This window comes from Trachurus trachurus (genome assembly GCF_905171665.1).
Source record: "Trachurus trachurus genome assembly, chromosome: 17".
NCBI lineage: Eukaryota > Metazoa > Chordata > Actinopteri > Carangiformes > Carangidae > Trachurus > Trachurus trachurus.
Genome location: NC_139900.1, coordinates 25346444 through 25366830, shown reverse-complemented (window position 1 = coordinate 25366830; position 20387 = coordinate 25346444). Strand labels below are relative to the sequence as shown.

Below are 20387 nucleotides of genomic sequence, written 5' to 3'. Positions count from 1 at the left end.
ATTTGGCCGACGCTCCAGGCTGGTCAGCTGACCAGGTCAAAGGGAATCCTCACATGTTGCTCACCAACACCAGTGCAGACCTGCCTGCAGACCACAAACAGCACAAGTGGGTCACTTTTCTGTGACTCATGAGTCAGTGCAGGGCAGAAACAGTGTCCATTCACAGAGCAGGGCTTGGTGCCCGAGCACTGACCCACCGCAGGTCAAACACACATCTCTAAAAAGCTTTTAAATAAACTGAAGCCTTTATTAGCATTATTTTACAGAAACAAACCTTACCTTCCTTATTACTGTAGGAAGCAAATAGCACAAGCTACTTTTTTTTTTATCTGTATTGGAGATGCCATTTATGCATGCTTGTCCCTCTACACTAAAACCACTTGACACAGTTTATCACGTGGCAGTTAGATTTATTACTGGTGATGGGTTCATGACCCATCACTGTCAAATGTACTGACTGGACTTCATTGGCTCTGAGAAGAGAACAACACTGTTTACTGTTTATTTATAAGGCCCTTCTTTACAAACTACCTGTTTATCCAATACATTTACTTATAAATGATTCAGTTACTCCACTCGTGCTCAGAATCCCTTGGCTCTTACCCCAAATGTTAGGACTGAGATAGGAAAAATTTCCTTTGAGTATTTTACACCATTCAAATGGAATAATATTTTGTCACAAATCCAGCTGGAAGCCTTGATTACCTTTATTAATCAATTCAAGAATATTATTATGGATTCCATGCATGTGTGCATGTACTTTTTGAAATTGTTGTTTTTGTATTACTGCTTTTCCATATTCTATGTTGTTTTCTTCTCTGTATACAACATATTGCAGGTCCCTCCTCTGTTGCTCACCCTGAGGTTTTTCCAATTTTTCCCTGTTAAAGGAGACATATTCTGCCCCTTTTCCACAAATTAAAATATTTCCCAGGTGTCTTAATGACATGTCTGTGACATGATTTGGTCGAAATACCCCAAGGATCAAACATCACAGCTCTTTTCATCTTCTCAAAACAGCCCTGTTCAGAACGACTGGTTTCAGTGCCTGTCCCTTTAAATGCAAATGAGCCACTGCTTGCCCCGCCCCTTCTACCGGTACCAGGTAGGGGTGGGGTTATGCAAATTTGAAAACTAGTTACATCACTGGAAGACATCTGAGGGAACAGCTCATAAAACCACATGGATTTCAACCTAGGGAGTCTGAAAATTATTAAATTACAATTTTTTTGTCATTGCCATTTCTTGCATTTTAGGGACTGGAAGGCAAAACAAACAGCCAAATATATGATGAAGAGCCTTCAAAAAGTGATATTTCCATAATATGTCCCCTTTAATGATTTTCCTGGGAGTTTTTCCTCAGTCGACATGAGGGCAGAAGATGTTGTCTTGCATTGCCTTGCTTTATGTTTACACCTTATGTATATTGTATATTGATGAATTGTTTGTAATCAGGGCTTCATTGGAAAAGAAAGCTTGCTCTCAATTGGCCTTCCCTGAATAAATAAAGGTAAAAGAAAGAAAGAAACACGCCAATAAACTCCATATCAATGCTAATGTCAATGTTCAGATTTAAACCAAGAAAACCTCATCAAAGTTCTGTCGTGTATGCTGGGTGGTGTTATAAGAGCTCAAGACCGTCCTAATACTAATCCAATTACATGACATCAGATTAGTTAACACTACAGAATGCTACACAGCAGAGAATGATGCAACGGAGCCGTGGGCTCTCGGTTACTACTTGCAGCTGTGCTTTGTCTCAGTGTATAAGGAAAAAGGGAGAAAATGAAGGAAAGCTTGTGCACAGCTTAAAGCTGTCCTCAGCCTCCGTCACACGCATCAGGATTGGCTGAGTTCACATGAGCGGCTTTATATGTTCACCATGGCTGTTAACAACGACATTTCTTGCCCCCGTCTCCTCTTCCTCCCGCAGCACACATGGATTTAAGGCTTCCAACATTTGAAATACGAGCTTGTTAATGCTGCACGACCCCGAGCGCTGAAACATAATGAGCTGCGATCAGGGGAAACGGTCAGACGACAAACATCTGATGACCACAGCTGTTCACTTGCAATCGTTTGTATTCCACATTAGGTCATGATTTTGAAGCTGGAACAGATGTAAGTAACAAAAGTGACAATAGAGGCAGTGATATTTCATACTGAAACACTGTCAAGACTAAAACAGCACTATTGTCAAAAAGAGCTGTAGTGTAAATGTGAAGTTGGGTTGATGTTTTGCTGGGGGTCATTCCTATGTTCCCACATTTCTAACTTTTGTTGCACTGAAAATTATGCCCTATGTTCCCACAGCCCTTTGGTCCCACCATTGGTTGGGTTTAGGCAATGAAGAAAAGAGTTGGTTAAGTTTAGTAAAAAGACCAGGTAGAGGCTAGACAGGCCAGATAGATAGAGTCCAGATAGGTAGAGAGAGTCCAGTGGGAACATAGGGCCTAATTTTGAGAAAAATCTTAGAACTGTGGGAACATAAGGCTGTGGGAACATAGGGCTGTGGGAACATAGGCATGGACCCGTTTTGCTGCTGCTGGAACCATGGCTCCAAAACTGGGGGTGTGTGTTTTGAACAACTTTTAACCAAGACAAGAGGAAGTGCTGAGATGTACAGTACTGTCTCTGTCCTGACTTCAGTTAACACACAATACAATGTACATGACTGAATGTTCAGTAGGTGGAATGTTAAAGGACAATTCCGGGCAAATTCAACTCGGGGCTGTATTTTCCTAACATTTTAGGTCTAAAAGAAGGAATCTAAAGATTTTCAGTTTAATTGCTCCTGTTTTGCGGTAGTTAGTCTGTTCCTGCATCGCCACGGTAGCGATGAATGGGAGCGGATGCAAGTTCCGCTGATTAGGCTGTTTACATCCCTCAAAGCCGCAATTTTTTTTCCACAGACAGCGTCAGATGGCTACTCAAACATGCACCGAGAAGATTGTTTACTTCAAGCAAGCCGACATGTTTGTAAAACTAGATCTAATTCAAAGTCTCGCGGAGTCTCGTGTGAGACCCAAGTTGACGCGCTCTGTGTGTTTACGTGCAGTCAGAAGCTCCCATTTGTGTCATAAACACAGTAATATCAACTCTTGACTTGCTTTAAGTAAATAAACTTATCGGTGCATGTTTGAGTAGCCATCTGATGCTGTCTGGAAAAAAAATGCGACTTTGAGGGATATAAACAGCCTAAGCAGTGGAATTTCAATCCGCTCCCATTCATTGCTGCCATGGTGATGCGGGGACAGACACAACTACCGCAAAACAGGAGCAATTAAACTGAAAATCTTCAGATTCCTTCTTTTAGACCTAAAATGTTAAGAAAATACAGCCCAGAGTTGAATTTGCCCGGAATTGTCCTTTAAGCAACAACAAAAGTGAAACTAATGCATTAAAAGGATCAAATAAGTTCAATGCATTATGGCACAAAATATCTTTAAAAAACAAACAATCTTCTTCAGATGAGCTGAAAATACTCACAACACAGTGATGTGACCTGCTCGGAAGTACTTGGTTCAATGCTTTGCGATTTTCGAAAATAAAGCCTATTCTCTGTTGGGACACAGGGCTGCACAGCTAAACACAAGACAAGAAAGAAAGAGCGTTGTCAAAGTAGGAAAAAAAAAATCACAAACAAAATGTTTCTCTATAGAAACATTTTGGTTTTTGAGTTTTTAAATCTCCTAGGTATGAAATGAACAGAGACACTAAATGACACTTAGTTTAGGTCTGAACCCATCTGGTATCAGGTGGTGCACACCATCATCATCACAAATATTGATTAGATTGACTACAAACCAGATCAAATGAGTAATTCTGTCTTTTTGTTTTGTTTCAAGTCCTGATTCAGCCATGTATAGATTAATCTGAACCTTTTGACAATGAAATTAATACTTAGGGGTTAGGGGACTACATGCACTGTATGTTCCTTCTATGTGGTGTTGTTGTGAAATATGTTAAAGGGGACATATTATGGAAATGGAACTTTTTGAAGGCTCTTTAACATATATTTGGGTGTTTGTCTTGCCTTCTGCGAGAATTGACAAAAAAAATCTGTAATTTGCTCCCTAGATTGAAATCCATGTGGTTTTGTCTTGCAGTGATGTAACTAGCTTTGAATTTGCATAACCCCACCCCTACCTGGTACCAGTAGAAGGGGTGGGGCAAGCAGTGGCTCATTTGCATTTAAAGGGACAGGCACTGAAACCAGCCGTTCTGAACAGGGCTGTTTTGAGAGGATGTAAAGAGCTGTGATGTTTGATCCTTGGGGTATTTTGACCGAAGCATGTCACAGACATGTCATTAAGACACCTGGGAAATATTTTAATTTATGGAAAAGGGGAATAATATGTCTCCTTTAATGTTCTGATTTTGCCTTGTTTGTATCTGTCATGGTTTGGATCTGTGCGTATTGCTGTCTTGTATAAATATTAAGAAAATAAATGTATTGAACAGTAAATGCATCCCAGCTGTTTCATCAAAATATTTAATAGCCTATGTGTGTGAAATGACATCATATTTTGCAGTGTTTTGTGAGGTCCACCAAAATAAAATCACAGGTGAGTACTGAATTTGAAGAAGTTCCATCAAGGCATTGCTGAGATAGAGAACAACAGATGAGGGCCATGCAGCTGCAGCGTCCTGTCCACCTACAGTAAAGTACACAAACCCCAGGGATGGAGGAAAGGTGGAAATCAACTGCAGCAGAGTTTTCCAAGCTGTTACCCAGACACCATCAGAGCTGAGTGCAGCAGCCGGCTCCATCACTGACATATGACACAGAGCGACCACAAGAACCAAGGAAGTTGAGTACAAGTGAGAGGTTGTTTGAATGATGGTGTCTGTGGTAACAGCATGAAGCCCTGTGAAATTCAGACTTGAGACTGGACAGTTAGCCCCATCCTGTCCTTCAGATATGAGGCCGTAAGACACTGAGTTCACATCTGACATCCAGTTCTGGTGAGGTCCAAGTCTCAGCTGAGGTGAAAAAGTAGAGGAAGTAAATGGAGGCACTGTTTGTCTGAGATGAATGCTTTTACTGAAGCCCATTGACAACCTGAAAGCCCTCCTGCCCAAGCGGCTCTGTGTGAGCGGAGAGAGTCAGAAAAGTGAGGTTACCGGGGTCAGAACCCCTGAGGCAGAGTCAGAGTCTGCAGACCGAGGCAGGCACACACTACACTCACTCAGAGGAAGAGTTGGGCCTTCCGCCCATCTTACGCTTTGTTTGGTGAACAAAGACTAACACTGAGGATAAGATGACACTTCCAGGAGCAGACTCCCCCCTGACTGGAGCTACTTCCACATGGAAAACTGTCCACCAGAGGTGCAGGCTCCACCTAGAGTTAGGAGAGCAGACTCTCCCAGTTTCAAACATGAGGCAGGTCATGAGAAGGAGATTTTAAAGGTACATTGTGTAGGAATTAGTCCCATCTAGTGTTGTGGTTGTATATAGCAAGCAACTCAGTCGTATTTTTCATGCTGCATTCACATGAAATTGGGCAGACGGCAGACGGATGGCAGACGGACGACAGCCGCTGCACGTAACGGCATAAACAAGCCTGTATTGGCGCATTTCCACTAGCACGGCTCGGTTGTGTTTCCATTACAACTGAGTATCACTAGTGCCTCCTCGACGTGGCCGTGACATCATTTACACGGCGCCGAGCAACGCTCTAAACACTGTAAATATATAACTTTAGCAACATTTGAAACATTTTCAGGCGAGAAAGTAGTCGTTTAGATCCCCAACGTGTTGAAAATCTGACAAAATACCAGCTGTTTACAATTTTGTTCCGACTAAGTCGGCGTTACTAAAGTTAGCCGTAGTGAGCAACGCACTTCCGGTTATTTTCACAAAATAAAATACCCGTTGCCTTTTATCATAAGGAAAGCCATTACGATAGAATTGGTGCTTTTACTTTGTAAACAGGAAGTGAACCTACCCTCGCTGTAGCTAGCTTTAAACCGCCGTTTTGACTGCTCTCGTCCCGTTAACGGCATTTAACCGTTCAATATGCCTTACCGGAGAGTCTAGCCAGCTCTGAGATCGGCCTGGTTTATTGTAAAACATTTATTTATTGATGTAAATGTGGTGTTTTCTGTGCGTACAGACCCCAAGGCAGTGCTGCTCTTTTTTTTTCAAACAAACTTCTGCTACAGCCACAATTGTTAGATTTCATCAATGAGACCAACATTTATCCCCTAAAAAGAGTTTAACCAGCCGGTGGTAAACCTCTAAAGCCATCAGGTAAGTTAATTAGCGGTCGTTTTCTCCCCGGGGTGACGACCGTAGGCTGGCCGGCGGAGCACGTCAGGAGCCGGGCTGCTGCCTCTATGATGTCGTGGTCGCTGCTCGGACCTGGAGCTTCACTTCTCTGAAAAACATCGGGGCAAACTTCTAAACAGCCGTCGTTTGGATAAACTAACCGCACATTGGGGATCCAAACAGTTACTTTCTCTCATGAAAAAATATTAAAACTTAATAAAGTCACGTAGGTAATAACAGGCTTCAGCAGGAACATTTCTGTTGTCGGTCGTCGCGAGCGGTTATGACGCTTCCAGTGCCGACACTCATCGGCCAATCAGTGGAAGGCAGTCGGCTGACGTCACGTTTTAGTAACGCTTCGGCTCGCTTGGAACCAGGGCTGAGGTGATACCAAAAGTGTACCTGGTTGCAGGTACTGCGTGCTAGTGGAAACACGCAAATAGCGCGCCGAGCCGAGCCGAAGCGCGCTAGTGGAAACGCGCCATATGTAAATAAGTGGTCCGTTAGTACGAGGCAAAACAATACACGTGACAATATGTTGTCAAGGCGATGTTGGTTTATCTGACCCACGTTTTACCGGCTTTCTCTGGACTTCTGTGACTAAAATGACATCTGGTTTGTTACCGACGGCCGTCTGCCCGACTGCATGTGAATGCAGCATCAGTGTAACGCTCCATTCCTCCTCACTGCGTTACCGCGGTGACTGTTCACAGACGCCACCTCGACCTGAGCCGACAGCTCCGGTGTCTCCGCTGAGTTTCCGTGGTTTCCTACCGTCACGCTGCCACTGAACGTAAAAACATGGCGACACCACATGGCAGCAGCACCGAGCTTACCCGCTCCATGTAGATATGAATGATATGAACGGCTAATTCAGAGCTGAAAGGAACACTTCAGTTTGTTGATGGGGGGATTACTGAGTAATGAAAAACAGACTTTTGAATGAAATAATCATGAATTTTCGTGAATAGATAACAGGAGAAGTTACACAATGTCCCTTTAATCTAATGCACTTTGTCAAATTCTGTGAATGTCTGTTCTGTGTGCTTTAAAAAAATCTGAGGCTGGGGCGGTGCGTGGCGCAGTGGTTAAGGCGGCTGCCCCATGTAGAGGCTGCGGTCCTCAACGCGGGTGTCCCTGGTTCGAATCCCGCGTCGGGCGGACCTTTCCTGCGTGTCATTCCCCCTCTCTCTGCCTCCCCCTTTCCTGTCTGTCTCACTGTCTATCAAATAAAGGCAAAAACGCCAAAAAAATATACTCAAAAAAAAAAAAAACAGAGGTTACCAAACTAAAAGCAGGTAAAAACAAACTGGCTGAAGGAAAGGTATTGATCATGCCAGAGAGCTGGGAGAAAACATGCCACTGTGGTTCTCAATGGGATCAAACATGTGGCGGGAGCTCTGCTGGAAAAACATTGCAAGATCTTTTTGTCACACACATTCAGAAACGACATCAACGCAGCAGGGACGCTTGTTGGAGACTTTGTGGGTCTAATAGTCTAACTTGGGACTGCCAGAACTTACAGAGATCCACAAACGTATACTGTATGTATTTGGAAAATATATCATTCAAATGTGAAACTATGTATTTGGGCGATTTAATGTTTGAAACATAAAATTAATCTTTCATGTTTCAAACATTAAATCGCTCAAATACATAGTTTCACAGACAAAAAAATGGCTACAAGTAAAACCACCCACCATTGACTGGAATGGATTGACATTGGACCAAATCTGAATCTGGATCTGGACCAATTAGATCTGATTTCAGTTGATTGTACTTGCGCTTTGTGTGAACCTCTGTATCATGTGGTGGTTAGATGGTCAGAGGTGGTGAGCAGGGCAATATGGACAAAAGACTAAAGAAAGTCTGTCATTTTTAGCATGTAACAGAAAATTTGCCCTTTCCAAATAGAAAGAAAAACAAAATAAACAGAGTGATGAGTGAGTGCACAGCTGGTCTGCACATACAATATACACTCCACAATATAATCACATTGTGAAGGGAGAGGAGTCAAACACTTTGAGGAGAACACCAGTCGGTTTATTTTGACACAGTACAGATCACAGCATGCACTCTGGTTGCATCTGTCACTTCAACCATTAAACAGTTCAGTAGAACAAAGCACCCAGGTCTGACATCATCAGCTGTTCAACATGAGCTCCCATTCATCATCTTAGGCATGCTGCTGCATATCGATCACACCTCCACAGCACGCAATGTAACGCAAGACATAAGTCATCTGTACATTATGATTGTTGATATGTGTAAAGTGATTCTGAGACAATACTGACATGTCAGCTTTAAACATGCACAGTTATTTATATAGTTTTTATTTTACATACAATAAATAAAACACAACTGATGTGCTGTGACGTCGTATCCTTGGCGGCCTGGGGCCGGTGTGGTGGAGTTAGCTCTGTCGTCTCTTGTGTTAAGAGGCCTGTTCACTTAACTGGGGTAGATCACCATGGTAACATACACTGCAAGGCTAACCTGCTCTAGATTAGGTTCAGTTCAGAGGATCAGATCAAAACTCATCAATTAGTCCAGTGGTTCTCAACCTTTTCAGGGCACTGGACCTCCCGCATATTTTTTTTTTTTATCAACCCTGAGGACCGCCTCTGGCCCCCCACCACTACCCAGGTGGGAGGTGGAGGGTAAAAAAGAAAATAAAAAAAATCCGAAACCAATTTGACAGAAACAGAGATAGCCTTTTTAATTGCATCATTGCATATTCATTATCCTGAAAGCAAATATGTGATTTCAATGCTGATATGTGTCCGACACTGGCAGTTTTTTTTATTTCCAGCCATATCTCCATCTTTGCTTGTTGAAAAGTTTCTCTTTAGAAGTCGCTGTGCACTGAATATCGCAACTTAGTGAGTTTCACACCATCTTCCTGTGCAAATTTTCACAATAAAAGCCCAACTAGGCAATTAATGGAGACTGTCCACTGAAACATGGGAGGGGGGCTCAGAATTTGAAAAGAACACAGGAAGTGTTTAGTTTATAGTAATGGTGGAGAGCAGTAAATTTAAGAAGACAAACAAGAGTGAATTGAAACCAACAAAATGTGGCTTCTTATTAAATTATGACCAATTTCCCATTAAAACATATGGGACTGCGAAAAATACCAATTAGCTTAGCTTCTGCAGTTTAGGTAATAATGACGGCTCTGGTCACTATTTTAGTAAAATTATATTTTATCATTTCTAATGCTGCATTCGAGACAAGTCGGAACTCGGATCTTTCCAACCTCCTATTTGAAAAAGTGCAATTGAACGCCCGACTTCTCTGAGAATCAGTTGTCTGACGTCACTAGGGCTGTCCCGATTATCATATTTTGATAACCGAATATTCACGGACATAAAATCGATCAAAATCGAAGCTTCGACTGTAACGTCTGACCTGGGGGGGGGGGGGGGGGGGGGATAATGAAAGTAATGGCAAACCAACACTGCATATCTCCAAAATCAGGCAGGTTTCCAGGATGCCAAGTAGCCTACTCATTCTAATGTAACAATTGCTGATGAAAACCGGTGTCAAAAAGGAAAAAAAAAAAAAATCGATCACGGACTTCATGATCGATTACCATGCAACGAACAAAGCTTTGATTTTTTTGGGTCAGCCCTAGACGTCACACAACAATCTGCACCCGTGGAGAACCACAACGTCAATGGTGAAACATCAATTAAAATGCATTTAAATGTGAAAATACATTGAAAAGTTATTTTTTAATTGTTTTTGTGCCCTTTGTAATGTTTTAATGCCTTAATGAAGCACTTTAAATGCAAAGTTTGTCTCGGTCCACCATGTTTTTGGTAATTCTTGCATGGTGCATCTCCAACACTTTTAAGTCAGAACTTGGGAGTTTTCGAACGCAGCATAAGTACCCCCTTTCAATAACAGCAGTTGAGCAGTGTTTGCATGTAGGTGATGAAAACACTCTGCATTTGCACCATGTCATCATGTTCTGCTCTGATGCTCAGACACACACCAACACCATCCAGTGGAAAAATCAGTAGTTGGAACATAAATAAATCTAAATCTGAACTCCTAAAACCTAAAGAAAAAAGTTGTCTCTGGTGGCTGAGTTTTAATTTGAAAGGTTTGCATGATCACAACTGCAGGAAGTGAGGCGGTATTCTCTATCACTTCTTGCGTGGTACCTTGTCACCCAGGGGGACCTCGTCCATTAGTTTCTGCAGGGAGAGCACAGAGAGATGTTAGAGACACTGATTCAAATAACAAGTGATCAAATAAAATGAATGGAACATATCAGTTCATATAGTCATACAGACTGTATTTAAAGGGACATTGTGTAACTTCTTATCTATTCAGGAAAATCGATTATTTGGTTCAAAAGTCTGTTTTTCATTACTCAGTAATCCCCCCCCATCAACAAACTGAAGTGTTCCTTTCAGCTCTGAATTAGCCGTTCATATGTACGTGGAGTGGGTAAGCTCGGTGCTGGCTGCCATGTCGTGTCGCCATGTTTTTACGTTCAGTGGCAGCGTGACGGTAGGAAACCACGGAAACTCAGCAGAGACACCGGAGCTGTCGGCTCAGGTCGAGGTGGCGTCTGTGAAAAGTCACCGCGGTAACGCAGTGAGGAGGAATGGAGCGTTACACTGATGCTGCATTCACCTGCAGTTGGGCAGACGGCCGTCGCTAACAAACCAGATGTCATTTTAGTCACAGAAGTCCAGAGAAAGACGGTAAAATGTGGGTCAGGTAAACAATACGACATCGTCATGACAACATATTGTCACGTGTATTGTTTTGCCTCGTGCTGACGGACCACTTGTTTACATAGAGGCTTGTTTATGCCGTTACGTGCAGCGGCTGTCGTCCGTCTGCCGTCTGCCCAATTTCACGTGAATGCAGCATGAAAAATACAACCACAGCGCTAGATGGGAGGAATTCCTACACAATGTCCCTTTAAAGTTTCTGAAATAGTGTTTTCATCCAGAGAGAGAAATGAACGGCATAGGAATATGAACATCCCGTATGTCACATGGCACACGGGCGCACTGCACACACAGACTCATACATACACACACCTCTAGCAGTCTGCTGTAGTATGTGAAGCCGTCCTCTCCGTCCCGCCGGCTGTCGTCCACCTTGTACCTCCTGCAGGCCAGGAGCAGCTCATTGGAGCTGTAGAGGGGGGCGGGGTCAATAGAGTGGCTGTTGATCAGGCTGACCAGGTACTCCCGGTAATGTTTCCTGGGTAGAAGGACACCGCCATGTTAGTGTCGCAGCTTCTGCTAATACTGATAAAACTATTAATTGTGATAGTGACCTAAAGGTAAATTGGGATACAACCTGCAGTCTTGCTCATTGTTTGCTCACTGACTGACACTAATTCATTCAAAGGTGTTGTGAACCAGGCTTTGGTCTGAAACAGGCTCATTTCACAAACAAAAATCACATTTCTACTTTTTTTACTACATTTATTGGGCTGTTGTAATGTTACATTGATTATGTGATGAAGCCTTCTCGACACTGTAACTCCCTGTGCTGTACCCTGCTGATCTAACATCCTCCAGTCACTTGTTGGAAATCACGGTGAGTGAGTTTTAACAGTTTAAAGGGATAGTTCGAATTTTTTGAAGTGGGGTTGTATGAGCTACAAATGCCCATTAAGTACACTAGATGCATCTAAACGCCGGCGCATCACGCTGCACTGTTGTCAATGAGGAACCATTAATCAGGATATATTCACCGTCAGCTACAAGTCCTGTCTCAATATAATACACCAGTTCAAGAGTACGATATAAAGTAAAAATTGGCGATGCGCCGGCCTTTCTCAGTGGGGAGAGTAGACACCTTTCTACTGCATCTAGTGTACTTAATAGGCATTTGTAGCTCATACAACCCCACTTTAAAAAAGCTGAACTATCCCTTTAACATTGAGTATGTTTACATGATCGACAAAACTCCAATATTAATCTGATTAAGACAATACTCTGATTTAGAAACTACCGTGTAAACAGCCATTTCTGATTAAGGTCGAAGTAAACACTAATGGAATTAAGATGCCGAGTATTCCTGTTTTAGAGCAGGGGTCAAACAAGAGACATCAAAGAGATATATGTACCAAATCACATTAAAACGACTCTCTCCCACCAGTTCTTCCTTTGTTCTCTCATCCACTACCTCAGCGTTTGTCACGGTGGCATAAATGTTGCTGAATGAAAGTACAGAATAGGCCTGGTGTTGGAGTTATGGTAGCAGAAGGAACTGTATGTTGAGGATGGAGTGTTGTGGAGGGAAAGTCAGATGCTGTGATGTTACGTAGGCCTACGGAGGTGTGTCATTCATCCATCTATGCTCTATAACATGTTAAACAGGAATATTCTAAAAGCAACTCATGTGAACACCTTAATCAGAATATTGTCTCGTTCTGAATCAGGTCAACAGTCAGATCACTGCTGTCCATGTAAACGTAGTCTGGGACTGAAAACAAGCTACTGAGCAGTAACATTATGTTTTCAGATTGCTTGCTGTCTTTGTTCAAAGGGAAGTGGAGGCACAGAAACTGTCGCACACAGTTGCAGTTGAACTGAAAGTGCACCTTGGGTAATCGTATTGACTCAGGGTCTAAGACTGCAGCACATATAAAGTGTTTCCTTGGTTACAGACAAGAGGCAGTGACACTGAATGCAGCGTCTTACTCGCAGAGTCCGGCATGTCCAGGCTGGGTCTGAGCTCCACAGGCTGAGTCTGGCTGCTGCCCCCCCTCGTCCTTCTGCTCGATCACTCCACACAGACCTGAGAGATGACAGAGAGGGAGGTGACACACTAATATGATGCACATTTAAAACATGTATTATTAGAAGCAGGTGGTGGTGACTGTTCCTTGATGTGACGTTTCTGAATGAAGGAATCAAGTTTGACGCTAAATTCACCCCTAGTGGTAATTGATGTAATTGCAAGGGGTACTTAAAACGATAAAACTAGGGCTGGGACTCGATTAAAAAAATGAATCGAATTAATTAGAGGCTTTGTAATTAATTAATCGCAATTAATCGCATATAAATATTTGACCTGAGAACAGTGAGAAGCATTTTTTTTTTCACATGGATTTTAGTATACCATTGAATGACTGAATACATAAGCTTAAGCATTCAAGGTGGTACTTAACCAAGACCAACAGACTAGGGATGCAAATTATCGATTAATTCATTAATCGATATTTGATACATACAGATTAAATGATCTTTCCTTCCAATACACTATGATGATTACTGTAGTATTTAACTAGGCTACTTAAATCACAGTAGCATAAACTGATTTGTTGAACTCAGCCTGATGTAAACATTAATAAAACTCAGTAACCAATCACACAGGCAGCTCCATGTTGTCCCTGTGTGATGTTCAGGGACAGGTCAGGACAGTCTGAAGACAGACAGCTCTGAGGGTGAAGTCCTATCATAATGATGAGCTGCACCTGTGACAGTGACAGGTCATAGATATAGCGCTGCAGCTGAGCAATTAGCGCTATATAGCGCATTTAGCGTGCGCCGTGTCTGTGTATCTATGTGCAGGCAGAGATCAGAGATGGTATTTTAAATAACCATGCTAGCGTTTCACCAGCTCTCATCTCTGCCAGTCAGCCTCTCAAACTGCCGCCTCTCTCGCGTGCGGGCGCACCGCACGTAGACACACGTGAGAAAAAAAAATAATAAATAAAAATTGAGTTTTTTTTTTTTTTTTTAAATAAGTGCGATTAAAATGCATTAATTTTTTTAACACGTTAAAGTCCCAGCCCTAGATAAAACATAATTTTATTGAGTGATCTTTACAGACATTTATCAATTCACTAAAACCGTGACCGAAGCGTCATTATTGCCTAAACTGCAGAAGCTAAGCTAATTGGTATTATGGTTATGGTTATTATGGTTTTAATGGGAAATTGGTCATATTCTAATAAGCAGCCACATTTGGATGGTTTTTATTCACTCTGGTTTGTCTTTTTAAATTTACTGCATGACGCTGTTATTACAAACTCAACACTTCCTGTGTTCTTTCAAATTATAAACCTCCCTGCCCCACCGTGGAGAGTCTACATTCATTTCTTAATTGGGCTTTTATATCACACTGGAAGATTGTGTAAAACCCACTAATGAGCAAAGTTCAGTGTTCAGCAACTTTGATATTAATATTTGATATTAACTTTGAAAATAGTATTTTCAACTGAGCAAAGACGGAGAAATGGCTCAAAAAACAACCAAAAAACTATCATAGCATTTCAGATACAAAACACATCACTGAAATCACATAATTTCCTTCAGAACTGTTAATAAATTTGCAATGATGCAATTAAAAAGGCTATTTCTGTTTCTGTCAATTTGGGATCAACAATCATGATTGTACAAGCGTGTGGTGTCCTGACTCACCTGTCTGTGTTCCAGGAGGAGGTTCAGTGTTGAAGGTCACTTCTTTATTCTGTGGGTGACAGAGGAAACAACATCAATCTGAGACAGATACACTGGATGAATCACAGATGCCTTTGTCTTTGTTCAGGTGCACACTGGGAGGAGCCACTCTGGGTGTCCCTGCTCTTTTTACCATACACACTTTGTGAAAAGTTGTTACGCCTTATTCTGATTTCTCAAATTGTCCAGTGGTGGCCTCCATAGTTTTCACACCGGGAAACCATCAATAAAACAAAGATAAGAAAAGATAGACACATTATTCATCCTTTGCAGGAAATTATGTAGTTACAGCAGCACAAACACAGATTTATTGCACGTAGAGACCTCTTAAAAGAGCAGAATATGAGAATTCAATTCAGTTAAGTTAAAGCAAGTAAGTATAAAATAAAAGATAAATAGAAAAAGTTGTAATAAGAGAATTAAATAGAGTAGCAATAAAGTAAAACAAAAAAAAACATCATGATGACTTTGAGTTGAGAAGCCTAATGGCAGCTGGCAGGAAAGACTCAAGATGCTGTTCAGTCTTATACCACACAAAAGAAAAGAGCCACAACGGCCTTGTAGAAGGAGTTCAGCAGAGTTTACAGATGTTAAAGGATAAATACCGTTTTTTACAATCTGGACCTTATTTCTAGCATAAAATACGATAATTTACTCACCCAGATAACTTTGGTGTCATTACAAGTCGTTCTGACAAAATTAGCTCGAGCCAAGAGTATATCCGTATAGTGGCCCTCATTTATCAAACTTGCGCAGAATCTGGTGTAGATTCTGGTGTAAATATCAGTGTAAGCCAAGTGTCACGTGTGATTTACTAAAAGTGTGTACGCTGCTGATTTCGGCGTAGAACCGGCGTGGTGGTGATAAATCCGGCGGCTGAAAACCAGCGTCATTTAAATGTCACGCCCCGATATATTCCTGCTTTAGAGGCGTCGCCCTGCCCCTTTTACGACATGGAGACACGGAAGACGGCCAAGAAGAGGGACTTTACTGGCGTTACCGCGTTGAACAGGGAGAGGGCGGCAACATTAAATATCTGGACATTGATAGATTGATAGATTTTGTGATTGATAAGCGTCATCCCGGTGGATGGAGGCTGCAGACGCGCTTGTCACCGACCACGTCAGGAAACCCAGCGATCTCATGAAATGCTGCTGCAGTTTACTAAACACAAGTGATTGAGGAGAAATCATATAGGTATATTACTGCTGCGAACGCGACTTTATGACCATCAGCACCGCTGGCATGGTTCGGCTGATGGAGGGATGTGAAACACCGGCCCGATCTCCCGCTGACAGGTCCCGGTGACGAAAAAAAAAAAAAAAAACCTCCGCCGCGGAGATCAGCTGCACCTGGACAGGTAGCGGAGCTCTCCCCCCCCCCCCTACCGGGGCTCCGGTGTCCGGCAGAGAGAGAGACTGAGGAGCCGTCCGGTCATGCTCTGGTGCAGGAGATGTTGGAAGTTTGTGTGTGTGATCTACAATAACAGGTCTGTCTGTCATTCACTATTCTGTTGACACAGCTGATTAACGAGCATCTGTCACGTCGTGGTTTTTAATTCATCTCAGTTGCTCAAAATAAAAGTCGTTACATTTTCAACACGGACTTGGTGGTATCGTTTTTTTTTTGGCTACTTTTTATCAATATAAACAACAACAACATGTGGTCCACATCGCTGCGTTATTAGACTATGGTTTAATAATCATTCTGACACAGCAGCACTCCTTCCTGCATGTTCTACGATGGTTCCAAATGTGCGTACACCTGGTCAGAGCTGGCGTGAGATTTGTGCGTACCGTACGCTCACGCTCAGATTAATAAATGCCGATCCTTGCGGTGAATTTGGTGTACACCGATTTTTTTGGTGTACGCAAGTTTCATAAATGAGGGCCAGTGTGAGTACACGGGGCACGCAATGCAGCCTCTAAATAACACATCATCTGCCACGAAACTCGTTCATTTCACCAGTATTTTGTTATGATATGCTAGTGCTATTCCGCTCGGAGTCTGGGGTTAGCTGTTATCAACATCCGGGGTCTGTAGGTTGAGCTACTAACCTCTGACCTGGATGATGTCATCTCTGAGTTTCTGACTTGTCAGATCAAAATGAGCAGCAGGAAGAAGTTCAGCTTCCACAGGCTTCCTCTCCTCAACCTGGACTCACTAAAGCTCCGGCGAGTTGCGCTAAAAATGGACCCGAATGCTGAAGTGGAATGATTATTATCAGAATGAGCCGGGCAGCGGTCGGAGATGACATCATCCAGGTCAGAGGTTAGTAGCTCAACCTACAGACCCCGGATGTTGATAACACCTAACCCGGGACTCAGAGGGGAATAGCACTAGTGTATCATAACAAAATATTGGTGAATGAACGAGTTTTGCGGCAGATAATGTGTTATAGACTGCCCTATAGACTCACATTATATGGATACGCGGCTCTCGGCTGGAGCTAATTTCGTCGGAACCACTTGTAATGACACCAAAGTTATCTGGGTGAGGAAATGATCGTATTTTATGCTAGAAATAAGGTCCAGGTTGTATAAAAAAAAACGTAATTATCCTTTAAAGGACCGTACATCCCTCGAAGAGACCTGAATCCAACAGAACCATATTGCACTGTAAGATGACTGCACCTTACAAAGGTAATTCACACAGAGTTTACAGTGAGTGTGTGTGTGTTTGTACCTGGAGTAAAGCCTGCAGTCTGGAAGGTTCCCAGTCTCTCAGATAGAAGAGGCAGTCTCTGGGGTGATGTGCGTGTAGACCAGACACACTGCACTCGTCCACAGCACAGGTCTGATGAGAGAGGACTCATATCTGACTGATGTTCATCACCTCTCTGAAAACTTTGACCTTCAAACCAGTTGAAACCATACACTCACTACTATCCCTGTGTACAAAACAATTATTACTGACATTACCACATAAAAAGATTACTGCACGTGGAAACAGAAATAGAGAGAGGAGCGTGATATTCTGATGACCTCATCAAACAGTGAAAAAAAGGAACAGAAGAAGATAAAGTCTAAAGTATGGTATGGAAGTATGCATCAGCCTTACAGTGTGGAAAGGATTGTTGCAGCCACTGCAGAACTGGTAACGACACTGTGAGCAGCAGAAGTGCATGCAGCCTCCTTTAGACAGAGCGTACTGGAAGCGGCAGTTAGGACACGCTGGAGCGAGGGAGTGGAGGGAGGACAGGACAGACACACAGGAGGAGGGAAGACAAGAGAGGAGGGAGGCAGAGTCAGTGCACTGAGGAAAACACAAGTGATGTCACACTGGAGACAGCAGCTCCCTGACTGGGAGGACTGGGAGTCAGTGTGGGCTGAGAGGTTTGAGCCAGGAGAGGATGACCTTCACATCTCACCTCAACATGCAAAACACGTCTTGAGTTAAAGGAGAATTCCGATCATTTTTTACCCCTAAATCGTTGTCCTGATGGTCACCCAGTGTTGGGAGGAGCAAAAACGTGACTAAAATTGATGCAGGCAAACCGGAGTTACACACCAACGCTAGGGATAGCGACAACGCTAACCTATGGGGCAATTCTTTCAACCACAACAAACACTCAAAAAACACTCAAATATCTATGGTACATGACTGGAATCCTTATGACACACCACTGAACTCATATAGTGTACAGTATAAACAGTATAAACTTTGTGTTTTTGCATAGCCACTCACCTCAGACAGCCGAACTCTGAAACATCCTGGAAAGACATTACTATCCGATCGCAGAGCGCCTGCTCTCCCTGCCACAGAAACAAACACTTTTTCCTTGTTCTGATGATTTCTTTACAAAAATAAACGGTCAGAGATATTTTGGACATTACCACTGCACTGCTCCACCGTTTATTTTTGTAAAGAAATCATCACGACAAGGAAAAAGTGTTTGTTTCTGTGGTGGGGAGAGCAGGCGCTCTGTGATTGGATAGTAATGTCTTTCCAGGATGTTTCAGAGTTCGGCTGTCTGAGGTGAGTGATAACATGCAAAAACACAAAGTTTATACTGTTTATAGTATAAACAGTATAAACTTGTGTGTTTGTCTCTGGCCAAACACTATATGAGTTCAGTGGTGTGTCATAAGGATTCCAGTCATGTACCATAGATATTTGATTGTTTTTTGAGTGTTTGTTGTGGTTGAAAGAATTGCCCCCATAGGTTATCGTTGTTGCTATCCCTAGCGCTGTCTAGCCATGGTGTAACTCCGGTTTGCCTGCATCAATTTTAGTCGTGTTTTTTGCTCCCCCCAACACTGGGTGACCATCAGGACAACGATTTAGGGGTCAAAAATGATCGGAATTCTCCTTTAAATGTAGAGTCTATAGGTTTGTTCATTGCAGTTTGTCAATTCAAATTGGGACCCTCCTCTAACTTCATCTGCGTTCTGTCATTGGCTGAGGAAAACACACTGTCTCCGCCCAGAAACCTGCACCAAAACGCCACAATACAGGCAGAGTAGAATGATTAAGCAGGATTTCTTTTGTACAAGTCTACATTTTGTTTTTGTTTTTCAGAAAAAAAGTCCTACAGACTCTACCTTTAAAATGCAGAATTTAAGTGCAAAGACAACTCCCAAAGGTGCAGCACATATACTCACTTTCAAAGTGGTTTCACTTTAGACTGCAGTTCATTAACTAACTCTGAGTCTCTTCATTGTCTTTAGGTTAGAGCTGCTACAAACACAGCTTTGTACTGTTGTTCCCTCTTCTCCTCTTGTGTCTTTGTTGTGAATCAGCCACAGTGTTCAGTGTCAGTGTTAGTAATAAATGTCGTTTCAAACTTCATGATGATTATTGAAGAAACTTGAATCCACAAAATAATGTCACAACCATGGTTCTATTATTATGAAGGATTGTTATATATTCTTGAACATGAATCATCTCACTGGACGTACGATCCCATTATATTATATAAAGTTTATATTTCCCTCATTTAAGCTTCAGAAATTCCAACAGAGATAAACAGAGAGTCTTTACCCAGTCTCAATTAGAAGTGAAAATAAATGTGCTGCAGCAGCAGCAGCAGGAGTGGTGGTGGTGTGTGTGTGTGTGTGTGTGTGCAGCCCTTGTGATGATGCTTAATTAGATAAGAGTGGAGGCAGAAGGAAATCCTGTTGTCTACCACTCAGCTGGCTACACGCTGTGTTGTTACAATCACACGTCTATTATTAGTGCACCCCTGGATAGAGCACGTCCACACATCACCTTCAACTACTGCTGCTAGAAAATGATACTGGATTTGTGTGTGTGTGTGTGTGTGTGTGTGTGTGTGTGTGTGTGTGTGCGTGTACTCACTGATGCCGTTGTCTCTGAGGTATCCAGCCAGACCCTGCTTCTGATACTCTGGATCATTCTCTCTCTTCCATGACTGGTATTGTTCACAGGACAGACCAGCATGCTGAGACTCCCACTGCACACACATACACATACACAGTCTGCATTTCCCTTCAAGAACACTTGGAAATGGACCTAACAGAAGCCAAGAATGTGTTTTCAGTGAAGTTAAATTGGCTCACTGTGTTAAACAAGGTATATAATAATAAACAGTGTAATGTGGACATGTCAATGATGGTGCTGAATGTGCACACATCGCATTTATTTTGGAGAGCAGTTACTGACATTTCAAATATTCTTTTCAACAGTTGAGACATTGTCATTAA

General features: G+C 42.5%; 1 protein-coding gene across 1 annotated transcript in view; it reads right to left on the bottom strand.

Annotated features, from left to right (window-relative positions):
• Positions 1–20387, bottom strand: part of rnf31 (ring finger protein 31) — a 45119-nt gene continuing 24732 nt past the window's right edge. The window contains exons 18-25 of the mRNA XM_083991751.1: positions 20023–20137; positions 17782–17894; positions 17407–17517; positions 14683–14731; positions 12958–13054; positions 11341–11506; positions 10447–10479; positions 1–84 (exon numbers count right to left, since the gene is read on the bottom strand). Of these exons, the coding sequence (XP_083847877.1) occupies positions 61–84; positions 10447–10479; positions 11341–11506; positions 12958–13054; positions 14683–14731; positions 17407–17517; positions 17782–17894; positions 20023–20137 (708 nt within the window). The 3' untranslated portion in view covers positions 1–60. The remainder of the gene's footprint in view (positions 85–10446; positions 10480–11340; positions 11507–12957; positions 13055–14682; positions 14732–17406; positions 17518–17781; positions 17895–20022; positions 20138–20387) is intronic.